This window comes from Hippocampus guttulatus, chromosome 14 (genome assembly GCF_054856545.1).
Source record: "Hippocampus guttulatus isolate MCC_2025c chromosome 14, RoL_Hgut_1.0, whole genome shotgun sequence".
Classification (NCBI taxonomy): Eukaryota; Metazoa; Chordata; class Actinopteri; order Syngnathiformes; family Syngnathidae; genus Hippocampus; species Hippocampus guttulatus.
The window spans coordinates 10,115,096-10,127,613 of NC_141274.1; the positions used below are offsets into that span (position 1 = coordinate 10,115,096).

The window sequence follows — 12,518 nt, forward strand, 5'->3', positions numbered from 1 at the left end:
TTACTAATTGAACGAGGTAATCGCTCGGTATTGCCATGCCATGCGTTGGTGTGCACATTTTCTGACACGACGCTTGGGGAGAATTTCCCATGAGAAACCTGCAGCTATCTTATTTGACCTCATTCTAAGGCTGCAAAGCTGTCTCAGGGAGAAAAAACAAGACAGATGCGCACAAGCCTCTGAGTCACTCCGGCTTTCTGTCCTTGTGAGCCTGTTGCCTCTTTAAAGCTTACATTCGTTTATTGTGCTTCAGTACCATCATCTCGGAACGATCGTTGAAATGATCTGTAACTATAATTCATGGAGTTCAATCTTTCTAGAGATTGAACAGAATTCACACGATGGTGCAGACGGATGCTTAACTGTTAAAACTTCCACTAAGGATACAAAATAGTAATACATGTACTGTTAAATTATTTGCGAAAGAAGTGTTCGGCTTCGCCATGTGCTAATTTGAATGCACAGATTATTTTACTGTGCATGTCTGTTACTGGATTTATTTTCGGTCTTCGCCGAATGATTACTTGTGTTACTTAGGTCACAAAGAATATTCAGTCACGTCTTTTTGTAATAAATCTGGATGGTGCTCCCACATTTATGAGTTTGGGGTGGGGAGGGGGGGGGGGGCGATCAACAAGGGTGCCAATTTGGATTTAGTCCCAAACAGATTTCCTCTCTCTGGTTCTCCGGGTGGTCAAATCCAACTCTGACCAGCTGGGATGGAAGGATAATCTGTGTAAAAAAAAAAAAAGACACTTTTTTTAATTACACACTCACAGGACAGGCACACCAATGCAATCTCTCTCTCTCTCTCTCTCTCTCTCTCCTCTTACACAAACATTCAGCATACAAATGCTGACATAAATGCCCCCCTCTCACACATACACACACATACAGTAGCACATGCATACTGTATATACATAGACGTGCTATCCTGTTGTGTCGTTCATCTTCTTTCAGATTATTTTAATTTGTGTTTTTAAGTGAAGTGCCGGAGAATTTTAACGTGGATGAATGTGACTCTGCAACTGATGTGATTTTTTTTGCTATTTAGACATGTGGCAGAGATTAAAAATGCACTATGTTTAATTACACGGACATGGGCCCAATTTAATACCTTAAAGATCATCTGCATTCACAGTGCTCGACTGCCACTGACGTGTACAGTACATGATATTTGAGATGCAGTCTTCTGTCCATCTGACAATTTTAGGTTGTACTCTAAAATGTGGTAGTGGACAAGTGTAATATTGGATAAGTCAATTGTTTCCCAAGCATGTTAAAATTGTAGTTAATCTTTTTGTTTCGTTGTTTGTTTGTTTTTGTCGAATTATTTTAGTCATGCCCACTTTTAATATTATGTGCTCTAAAAACTCAAACATATTGTGCAATCATGATACGATGATACGTGAGATTTTTTCAAATTAGACTATACAATAAATGTTTATAAATAAGTATTGGACAAGCGTTAAAGCTACAGTACTGTACTGTACATTCAAATCATGTTGCATCAACGAATCCAAGCCCTCGCTGTACTACACTGGATAAAGGAGTCGACTGCCACCACCAGGACATTTATTTCCCTACAGATTTATTTTGGGACGTTCAGAGAAACAAATAGCTTGACGCACTGTAGGAGTATATAGAGCGAGGATAGGCAACTGAATACGAAAGAAATATGAAAGAAATTATATGATACATCGTGGAACGCCTCCGGGAAGTATTGTTTGTACTGTACTCTTTTATTTCCAGTCTTGATACATAATGTTGTTTGTGGAATTAAGAATGAGATGGGTGTGTCACCCTGTTGAAGAGAGAAAATAATAATAAATCATAATAATAATAGTAAATTATTGTCAACATGTTATATGTGATGAGTAAGATATGTACTTTGTGGGGTTTTTTAATACTGTACCGTCCGATCCATACCGATAGTTGGCGATATTGTACCTAATCGTTATTTGCCAACTACCATTAAACGCGAAGGGAAGAAAAGAAGAAGATGGTCTTTTTTTCCGTAGTTTTTGCTACTCGGAGGCATGGGATGTGGTTTTGAGTCAGAAAGGATCACGATATTGTCGGGTGAAATAATTTAAATAGAGCCACTTCAAAACGTCGTGTACCTTCGCTGGAATTAAATGGGTAAAGTTTGCGTGGCGCTTGCTTTGATGGTGTTTGTACACGTTGCTAACTCTTTAGTGAGAGGCTCTTCTAGAGTCAAATTCATGAAAGATGAGCGAGATGAAAGCGACATAAAGTTCTGGAAGTATGCCCTAATGTCTAAACGTAAACTGTAAGAGTGAAGATCGATATTAGCATATTACACATGTGACGATATCGTTTGACTTCAACTGTGTTAATTCAGATTATGTCACGTAATTGCACTAGAACGATGTTACCCAACACTGATTCAAAGTAGCCGGATTTTACAAGTTTGGGCAAATTGAGTGAAATGGGATGAATTACCCCAGAACTCTTGATGATCTCTCAACATCCGGGTTGAGAATCACTGCAGTTGACGGATAAACACAGTGATGATTAATTTAGGCTGTCATACTGACCTCTGTCTACTTAGTGTTGTTCTTTCAGTACTTACAAAAAATAGGACTATTTGCCTCTGGTGACATTTCAGAATGGCCCCAAATGCCTTTACACTTCAACTCAATTTAACCTAAAAACCTTTGAATACACGTGTCCAGCTGTTTCAGTAGTTTTTGCACAATGTATTGTTCATTTACAAGGAACTGAACCTCAAAATTAACAACCGGCGTCAAAATTCCAAGGACGCCCCCTTCAATCCAGAGATGTTGATTCTCCCTGTATCACTGCAACCTGCAGATGACATTTTGTGACACTAAGGTCAGTGGCCTCTTCCCTCTGAGAACATGTTTGAAACCTCTGCAAATACATTGCACAATTTCTGGATCAAACACATTTACGTGAATTGTTCTGGTCAGCTCCTTGGAGAACAGCAACATGTGCAAAATAAACTGATACTCTGAACGTCAACACGTCCTTTCAAAAAAATTAAAGGATGACTAATTCACTCGTAAAGGTTATCGTGCACTTTAGGTCCATCCTGCAAGTGAATATACCAAACTTTATGGAAGTAGTTTTCATAACTGTACCTGCATGTAAACAATACATCTTTGGCCTTTCAGAAGGTTCCCTGTCTTTGCCTTCGCTGAGGCTCCTGGCCCCACCTTTGCGGGTAATGTCAGCCATCATGTGGAAGGTGGTTCACTTGCGGAGCACAAAGCATTATGGGAGAGTGGTGGAGTTTATCACCTTGGTGAATGAAGCCATCCCTGATATCTTGACTCACAGACAGTGGACGCTGATTATACTGGGATTGAAACTAAAGGTAACGGTGATCATGTCTGGACAGAGATGGTGCATATTAAGATGGAAATTCTAATGACTCATCAGCAAACGGTGAAGGTGCATGAATATTGTTTGAAGGCACTGTATTGCAAATGTCTTTGCAGATGTTAAGTTGCGAGCCGGATGTCAGATGTGTTAAAACTGTCCTGGAAAGCATTCTACTAAGAAGTTCAGAGCAGGTGCGTTGTCGGGTCTTCATGAATGAACATCACGGATTGCCAAGCCGGTGCTCACTGAAGGATGTGTTTTTCACGGCAGGCTCATCCAACAAACGATCCTTTTGAGAGCAACTTATCCACACTTGTTCTAAGACTTGTGGATGACCATGAATGGAGAGAACATTTCCTAAAGGTGCGATCTGCAATTTTCCAAAGGATTTTACTTTTCAAACAGCAGACACGACATTTAACTCTTCTCATGAACTCACAGAATGAGTTCCCGGTGCATTATGGGCCAGACTTTGACACCGCACTGGAAACGTTGGTGTCTGACTTCTTCAACAGATTGGATGGGCTGCTGCTTATTCCGGATTTTAAACAGGTACGATCATCACAGGTGTTGCACAGGAAAACGGTTTCAGCCCTGCAAATTCATATTTCCTGTTTTTTTTTTTTTTTTTAACAGACCTCACTGTGGGTTGGCAATGATGCGTCAACCCTGCTGGAAGCATACCAGCAATATGCTTGTGAAGCCGAAGACTTCACAGCACTGCTCAGACGCACAATCCAAAGAGGAAAATTAGCCAAGATAAACACCAATGGTAAATCTGATTGGATGTGATACGACAGTTTTTTTTTTGTTTGTTTTCCGAATTGATTTCTCCTTGCCCAACAGGGAACATGAGTCAAGCGCATACACTTTCAGCAAGAATAATTTATCACAAAATCACCATTTTTTCTCCGTAGAGAATAATGGAAATAAAAGGAAACTGTTAAGGTTATTAAAAATGGAGCCATGTAAGAGCCCTTTCGTCTTAACTTCAATCAGGAAAAAAGAAACGCATTGGTTGATGTTTCCAAAGGTACAATATGATTTGCTTGTTTGAAATGCCTGAAGCGGTGAACGATTCAATACGGACATAATGAAACGATTTGTCTCCATTCTCTTTATAAACAGACACGTCTTCCTCAGAACAACAGCTCCTCTCATCACTCACTGTCCCCGTCTCCACGGAGGAGAAAAACTCATCCTGTCAGAGCGTGATCGATGACAGTCGGGAATGCTTTCGGCAGAGCACCACTGATGCCGAAGAAACCACTTGGACGTATGTCATCCAACAGGACTTTGAGATTTGCTCTCAGGAAGAAACCGTTCTCACCACTTTGAACAATAACAAAGACGAAGTAACAGTTGAGCTCGTTTTGGATGACCAACCTTCAGCCGCCACATCAGTTCCTGACGCATCGGCCCCCCATCCTGTCACATCCGGCGGCCCTGCCGTCGGCCGTCGGCGGCAAAGGGTTGCACACAAATGCACTCACTGTAATAAGTGCTACATTTATCGTTACGAACTCCTGGAACATCAGCGCATCCACACTGGAGAGCTGCCTTACAAGTGTACTCAATGCGGGAAGGCCTTTAGGAGAAGCTCAGATCTGTCGTGTCATCGGCGGTCACGGTGCACGAAAGCTGCCTACATTTGCCTCAAATGTGGGAACAGCTTCCAGTCCATACAGGAGAAATTTAAACACCGCTGTATTCACAATACACAAAAGCTGGAGTGTTCTCACTGCAGAAAAAGCTTCAAGAAGACGTGCCAGTTGGAAAAGCATCAGCTGATTCACACTCGGAAACGGCTCTTCACATGCAGGCACTGCGGGGAGAAGTTCTCCAGTATGAGCGAGCTGAAATTTCATCGGAAGACTCATCCCGCGGGGCTGGCCAATCAGTGCACGCGTTGTGGCAAAATGCTCCCTTCCGCAGCGTCTCTGGCAGCTCACGAGGAGCGCCACGAAAAACAGAAAACGCACGCTTGTGCGGTTTGTGCCAAATCCTTCAGGAACAAACACGAACTGACCCGCCACAAGCGCATGCACACAGGCGAGAGGCCATACCAATGCCCGTACTGCGAGAAACGTTTCTACATGTCGGCGAACCTCACTGTCCACATACGCACCCATACCGGGGAAAAACCATACCTGTGCCCCGACTGCGGCAAAGCTTTCGCGTCGGCCGGCGAGCTGCAGATACACGGACGCATCCACACGGGGGAAAGGCCCTACAAATGCAACGTGTGTGATAAAGGATTCACTATGGCCGCCAAACTAACATGCCACATGCGCGTTCACACCGGGGAACGACCTTACGTCTGCTCCGAATGCGGAAAAGGCTTTTCGAGTAGTGGCCAGTTGAAAATTCATAACATGAGCCACACGGGAGTCAGACCCTACGCCTGTCAGTTGTGTCCGAAAGGCTACAAGGTCCTCAATCACCTGAAGAGGCATTTGAAATCTCACGGCATCCAAGAACCGTCAGTCTGATCCGATCCACCCATTTCCTCTGCTGCTGTCCCCGTTCGGCTCACAGATGAGATGGAGTTTATCTCAGCCCACTTTGGGTGAGGTACACCAAGGACCGGTTCTCAGTCAGTTACAGGCATTGCAGACACAACTACTCACGGGAAGTTTACGGTCCTTAACGACTGTACATCCATGCTTTATGGATCTTTTGCCCATCGTGTCAAATGGCTTTTGTTTTGCCTGTACTTAACTGGGCTGCTGCCATGGAGGTTGAACAGTTTATTTTTCTTGCGTTAAATTGTCGTGTAAATACTTGCTATGACTTCGTTGTTCTACTGGGAAGTAAAACAAAGTTCCATTATACATACATGTTGCATTTTTTTACAGACCTAGTTTAGGCTGGTTCCACTTGTATACTATTAAAAAAATGTGTTCCCATATCTTTGCTCTTGTTATGAACTGCTAAATGTTGAATGCTAACTGAAAAAAATATAACATTGTGTGTGTTCTTTCTTGAAATGTTTTGTCCAGATTCAACAGAATTTTTGAATGCCAGAAGCTGGTGGTTTTTGGGACTGGACAAGACAATCCTTTCCTGCCAAATCACTCTTTGAGCGACCACTTCTTTTAAATAAGGCCATTGATGTGGAATATCTTGCGTCTTCAAATGTTGCCGTTCATGCTCCCTCGTTAATATCCTCCATGTGACTGCTGTTTATTTCCATCTATAAATCCCCATAATCTCAACCGCTGTAGATTTGACTCATCAGTTTTTTTACCCACAGTTGGTGATCATCTGCGGAGGATGAAAAAAGTAAAAGCCTAGTTTGACTAAATAATACAGTTTAGACGAGAGGCTTCTGCACAAATGTAGTGAGCCGAAGTGTAAAATAAAATTTAAAAAACTTTCCGAAAAATTAAACATCAATTACAGACTCCTGAAAAATCAATTTAACTACACTCCGGTTATTAAGTATTTGTCCTTTGTTACATTCCACCACTCAACATGTAACCGTCAAATAATAGGCTCTTTGTTTTACGTGCAAGGTCTACTAAATGCCAGATTGTTTTAAAATTATTCATTGCATGCAATGGCTGTACATATGTGGTAAGAAATATCGGACTGTTTGGGGAAAATGTAAACGACTCCCATTACTGCAAATTATTATAAAATTAAGTAAATCAGGATTGGTTGCGATGTCACTTTTGGTCACTATGCTTCTTTTTCCGGCGTTCGGGTGAGCGGTTGATGTAAATTCCGTGCAAGGTTTAAATCGGGCCGCCGTGTAAACCAAAACGAACGCCCTAACTACAGAGTGACGCAAACTGAGCCAACTGATTTATGAAGAGCATGTTTCAGGAAGAAGTTGGCGCCCTTGCTACATAAACAGTTAGCTTGAAGGCTAACTGGAAAAGCAATGAAAATTCGTCCATGTAGAAATTTTGCCCTTTGTCGCAGTTGAAGAAATCGAAAATGAGTGACATGGGTATGCATTCGATCGACGAACCCGATGAATATGTACCTAAATGTTTTTATGTTTCAGAAAATACAAATGTGTACCATCGGCTCTACAGGCCTCGACTAATCCCTGGAGCGAGCCTTGTTTTGCTCACCAGTGGGTTAGCTTGCTGACATTAGTGGCCTAAGAGCTAGCACGTTGGTTTTTATTCGCTAACATCGTCGATATTTAATCAAACATATTTGTTGGAAACAAAGTGCAATTGTTGAGTGTTTAGTGGCATCCTGATTAAATTGTAGCATACCGCGAACGTCTGTTTTGCTACATTGGCTATGCCACAGGACAAACGGGGCTTTATACAAGCTGGAGTTACTAAATGCACGGTTAATGCCAGACCTGTGCGGTTTGTGCGGACTACATCGTACGCGAGCCTTTCTTTTTCAATTTTATTTTGGTCTGGATATAACATGGAGCTCCAATTGATAAACGCTTAAAGGACCCATTGTCTCCAGTGAAAGTAGATGCCTTGCACATAGTAATTAAAGTGTTCAAGGTGGCCAGGTTGAATGACATTTTGCGCTTCCTACTGTGTGTTTGAAGAATTCAACGTTCCCCTGTCATCACTGGCCCTCCTGGTGCCACCACTGAGGCTGATGTCAGCGGTGATGTGGGAAGTGGTTCGCCAGAGGAACATTAAGCATTATGGGAAGCTGGAGGAGTTCGTAACCATGGTGACAGATGCTGTTCCCGAGCTCATGAGTAAAAGAGAGGGCAGACTTTTGTCACTCGGCCTGAGGGCCAGGGTAAGTGAAAACCACTCCATTTGATCACTTGTTGTGACATTGAGGAAGGGAATAGATGAAAACAGTAGATGAAGCGGCTGAATTAAAGACCACGGTTAACCTGCCTGGAATTGACACCGTTCGTAATTAACTATGTAAGGCTTGTCAAATGTTTCTCACTGCTGCACCCAAGAGGCAGTTGACTGTATTTTCCCTTGGTGGTGAAAAGTAAATCTCGGAGGTCAGTTCATTTGTCGTTTTATGGTCTTCTTCTGTTGTCAGATTATTTCACTGGACGATGTAATGTGTTTGATTAGTCGTTAGGTTTCTGTGAAAAAAACAAAAAAAACTGTGCAATGCGTGACCGACGTGGCTGGTTCCACTACACCCAATAAGTTAGCGATATTACTCTGGGCCTGTGCTGTATTGTGTTCTAATTCACGCTCGTGTAAATATAGCCTGCCTGTGTGAAACTGGTGTGATCCACTTCTTGTACGATTTCCACCAGACCACTCTTGAATTGTTACATTCTGAGCATCCGGACGATCTTAAAGCTGTGGAAACTCACCTCAACAGGATCCGATCATCTTGCATTGAAGAGGTGAGCGATATCAGTGTCATGCTTCCCGAGAGAGTGTGACATGCCATCGCTTACTGCCATTCTGTGTTCTGATGTCTAGACAAATGATCCTGCGATTGAAGCACCAGAGGCCAACTTTATGAAGCTGGTTCAAGGCCTGATTGAAGATACCGACGGCAGGGAACATTTCCTCAAGGTAGATTGGACCGCGCCGTTCCTATACATTTATACGTTAAGACCAGTGTTAAATGTTTGCATTTATGACAAATGGACCGGATATTGACCTACATATCATCATTCCAGCGTGTGTGTTGATCCTTAATCTTAAATTTGAATTTTTTTTTTAAAAATTATCCTTATAGCTACTTTTAAAAATCTGGACATTAAAGGCGCACACAAATCAAGGACAACCGTCATTCATACTTTGGCATCATGTTCTCACCTGACAACACAAGTGATTTCCTTCAACCTATCGTCCAATTTTTCCAGTTTTTCGAGCGTCACGGTGGCAACCTTTCATTCTCTGACCACACAGAACGTGTTCCCAGTGGAGTACGGCCCTGATTTCGACACAGCGCTGGAGACGCTTGTTTGCGAATTCTTCACCAGGCTCGAGGAGCTGCTGCCAATCCCAGATTTCAAGCAGGTGCGCCATCAAAAATGACAAAAGTGTCCTCATCCCCCTTGAAAGTTGCTCTGCAAGTTTGAAGTTGTTCTTCTTCCGTTGAAATAATGTCGTCTTTTTTATTTTATTTTTTTTAGACCGCGTCTTGGCTTAATGCCTCCCCCTCTGTCCTCGAGGAGTACATCCAGTGTGTGTCAACTGGAGAAGACCTCAAATTTCTCCTCCAAAGCAAAGAATGTCATGGAAAATTGGCAAAAAGTACTGTCGGTATGGTCTCTGCATATTCTCAGTAAATGTTGCGTGTCGTGCGAGAGAGTGATCCCAGCCATTTTGCCCACACGCAGCTCCTTTTCACTCGGACGATCTCCTCATCCCGTCCTTGTCGCTGCCCCCCTCTTTGGAAGTGGCCATCGCCTCCCACCCGAGCGCCTGTGACGATGACCACAACGTTCCCCAGATCGTCATGTTTGACGAAGAACTGTCCACGAACCCTTCCACCTCGACCGAGTTTGCCGACTCTCCGAAAAGAACAGACCTGTCCTCGTCCCCTTGTCACCGACCGCAGGTGGCGACGCACAAATGTTCCGAATGCGGCAAATGCTTCAAGCATCATTCCGCGCTGGTGGAGCACCGGCGCGTCCACAGCGGCCAGCAGCCTTACAACTGCTCCGAGTGCGGGAGGGCTTTCAGAACGGCCACTCTGCTGGCCGGCCACCGGCTGCGCAAATGCAAAAACGCGGCCTACCTGTGCATCAAATGCGGGAACAGCTTTCCCTCATCCCTGGACAAATTCCGACACCACTGCCCGAAACGAGGACGGAACTACGATTGCGGGCACTGCCGAAAGACATTCCAAAAGTCGAGCAGCCTGAAGGAACACCTCCTCACTCACGTTCCGAGCCGCCTGTTCAAGTGCAGCCATTGCGGCGAAGGGTTCTCCGGCATCGGCGATCTGAAGTATCACCAGCAGGTGGATCACGACAAGCCGTACCGGTGCAAACAGTGCGGCAAGAGCTTCATCTCCTCCAAGTGTCTGGTGAAGCATCAGCAGCGCCACGACGAGGTCGGCGTGATGGAGGCCTCCAAATTGCTGGGTGGAGGCAAGCGCAAGAAATGCGGCGCGGCTCATCGGATTTCCTCTTTGCCCTCGAGGAAACTGGCCGTCAAATCCGCCTACCCTCGGGGGCGGGTCGCCCACAACTGCCCGCTGTGCGGAAGGAGTTTCAAGTACCGCTTCGAGTTTCTCGAGCATCAGCGCTTCCACACGGCCGTCAAGCCGTACAAATGCTCCCAGTGCGGCAAAGCCTTCCGCACCGAGGCCCACCTGTCTGGCCACCGGAAAAGGAAGTGCAGGAACGCCGCCCACATCTGCACCAAGTGCGGCTGTCAGTTCAGGTCCATGCACGAATGCGTCCGGCACCAGTGCGTGCAGCTGCTGACCAAATACGAGTGCTCGCACTGCGGCAAGACCTTCAAGATGGCCCACCTGCTGAGGAACCATCAGATGACTGAGCATCAGCTCCCCTACAGCCCCAACCATCGCTTCAGGTGCCGCTACTGCGACGAGACCTTCCCCGGGATCAGCGAGCTCAAGTATCATCAACGGGTCGACCACGAGAAACCCTACCAGTGCCGCGAGTGCGGCAAATGCTTCTTGTCGGAAAAGTGCTTGTCCAATCACGAGCTGCGCCACAACGACGACAGGCCGGAGAGCTGCCCGGTCTGCGGCCGCGGCTTCCGAAACCGCTACGACCTGAAGCAGCACATGCGCACGCATACGGGCGAGCGTCCCTACCAGTGCACGCACTGCTCGCAGTGCTTCTCCACGGCCGGCGGCCTGAGGAGCCACACGCGGGTTCACACCGGCGAGAAGCCTCACGTGTGCCCGGATTGCGGCAAGGCCTTCTCGCAGATGGGCGCCATGCGCACCCACAGGCTCACCCACACCGGCGAGAGGCCCTTCAAGTGCACGGTGTGCGGCAAAGGTTTCACCATGGCGCACAAGGTGACGGTGCACATGCGCGTCCACACCGGCGAACGGCCCTACGTGTGCTCTCAGTGCGGAAAGGCCTTCTCGGACGGAAGCGTGCTCAAGCAGCACATGCTCAACCACTCGGGGGTGCGACCTTTCCACTGTCAGATCTGTCCCAAGACGTACACCTGTCTGAACCACCTGAGGAGGCACCTCAAAAGTCACTCGGCCATGAACTGACATGGAGCGGCTACCCGCGCGAGGCAAAAAGGTGACGTGTTACTCCGCAAAGTCATCAATATTTGCAATCATGTAAACCCTCCCATCCTCAAATTTCGTCCAAAGGACTGCATCTTCTTTTTTTTTTTCTTTTTGTCAAGCACGGTTGAAATAACTGCGCTACTAAACCCCAAAATCTCCATTTTGAAGGACACGTATTGACATTGGGTTCCGTAACCTTTCCTGAAAGGCAACAATGTCAAGTCAGCAGCTGTCTCTTTCTACCCTTTATGGTTTTCTGAGTTTGACGACTTCAAATTAAATGACATTGGTTACAATGTGGTGTGGATTTGCTGTCCTTCGGAGAAAAAAAAAAAAGATTGTTTTTTTCCCTCATGGGTAAACTAGATGGCAGCAGCCTCATTTGACACTCGTGCAGCTGCTTTCCACCAGCTGCAATCAGGAAGAGCAGACTGTTTATCCTTGAATGACTTGCTTGTTTTGAAATATTCACCGATAGACACGAGGAGACGACTGCTTGGTGGGGTGCTGATACTGTGCAGGTTCATCTGGCCCATTTCCTGTCATTTTCATTTATTTGGCACGCATCGGAATCTTGATCGCGCTGCAATTTCCTGCAGTTCCGACTGGCGCCTTGTGGCATCTGCTAGCAGAGTAAACTCTCGGGATGACCAATCACTTTTTGTTATTCGTGCATTGACTCACATGAAAACGAAGCCTTCGCTGGAATTATATCCCAGTCATGGTGATTAATCTCTTCCAGATGTGGCCTTTTTTCTTTTTTTTTGTAAGGTTCCCCCCCTCCCCCTCATTTGTTTGATGTAAATGTTCCACAGAGCGGTATTTACTTTGGAATCATTTCTTCATCATCATTTTCTAACTTTAACACCGTTTATAAAAAAAAAAAGCGGGTCTGTGTTCAGCCCATCATGCTCAGTTTCTCTCGCCCTCTGACTCAGATTTGCTACTAGTCCTGCCTACTTAACGTCGAGTTTGTGGAAACTCATTTTCTTTGC

At 45.3% G+C, this 12,518-nt stretch overlaps 2 protein-coding genes across 4 annotated transcripts; both read left to right on the plus strand.

Moving 5' to 3' along the window:
• The first annotated feature begins 1,997 nt into the window (after nucleotides 1-1,997).
• Nucleotides 1,998-6,598, plus strand: LOC147194951 (uncharacterized). Its single transcript, XM_086129614.1, has 7 exons — nucleotides 1,998-2,142; nucleotides 3,162-3,364; nucleotides 3,489-3,563; nucleotides 3,643-3,735; nucleotides 3,814-3,924; nucleotides 4,009-4,144; nucleotides 4,501-6,598. The coding sequence occupies exons 1-7, from the start codon at nucleotides 2,139-2,141 to the stop codon at nucleotides 5,862-5,864; spliced, it is 1,986 nt and encodes a 661-aa protein (XP_085985740.1). The 5' UTR covers nucleotides 1,998-2,138; the 3' UTR covers nucleotides 5,865-6,598.
• A 571-nt stretch (nucleotides 6,599-7,169) lies between these two features.
• Nucleotides 7,170-11,819, plus strand: LOC147194952 (uncharacterized). Of its 3 annotated transcripts, none has more exons than XM_086129611.1 (7): nucleotides 7,170-7,330; nucleotides 7,904-8,106; nucleotides 8,594-8,686; nucleotides 8,766-8,861; nucleotides 9,201-9,311; nucleotides 9,428-9,557; nucleotides 9,635-11,819. In XM_086129611.1, the coding sequence occupies exons 1-7, from the start codon at nucleotides 7,318-7,320 to the stop codon at nucleotides 11,500-11,502; spliced, it is 2,514 nt and encodes an 837-aa protein (XP_085985737.1). In that variant the 5' UTR covers nucleotides 7,170-7,317; the 3' UTR covers nucleotides 11,503-11,819. The 3 variants fall into 3 exon arrangements, with proteins under 3 accessions (XP_085985737.1, XP_085985738.1, XP_085985739.1); XM_086129612.1 differs by having other exon boundaries at nucleotides 9,428-9,548; XM_086129613.1 differs by lacking the exon at nucleotides 7,170-7,330 and having other exon boundaries at nucleotides 7,967-8,326.
• The last annotated feature ends 699 nt before the right edge of the window (nucleotides 11,820-12,518 follow it).

Excerpts from the sequence above, each read along its gene's own strand:
- LOC147194951 (XM_086129614.1), top strand. Across the intron at positions 3,564-3,642 it reads TACTAAGAAGTTCAGAGCAG|GCTCATCCAACAAACGATCC; the intron begins GTGCGTTGTCGG and ends TTTTCACGGCAG. Across the intron at positions 4,145-4,500 it reads AGCCAAGATAAACACCAATG|ACACGTCTTCCTCAGAACAA; the intron begins GTAAATCTGATT and ends CTTTATAAACAG.
- LOC147194952 (XM_086129611.1), top strand. Across the intron at positions 8,687-8,765 it reads GATCATCTTGCATTGAAGAG|ACAAATGATCCTGCGATTGA; the intron begins GTGAGCGATATC and ends TCTGATGTCTAG. Across the intron at positions 8,862-9,200 it reads GCAGGGAACATTTCCTCAAG|AACGTGTTCCCAGTGGAGTA; the intron begins GTAGATTGGACC and ends CTGACCACACAG.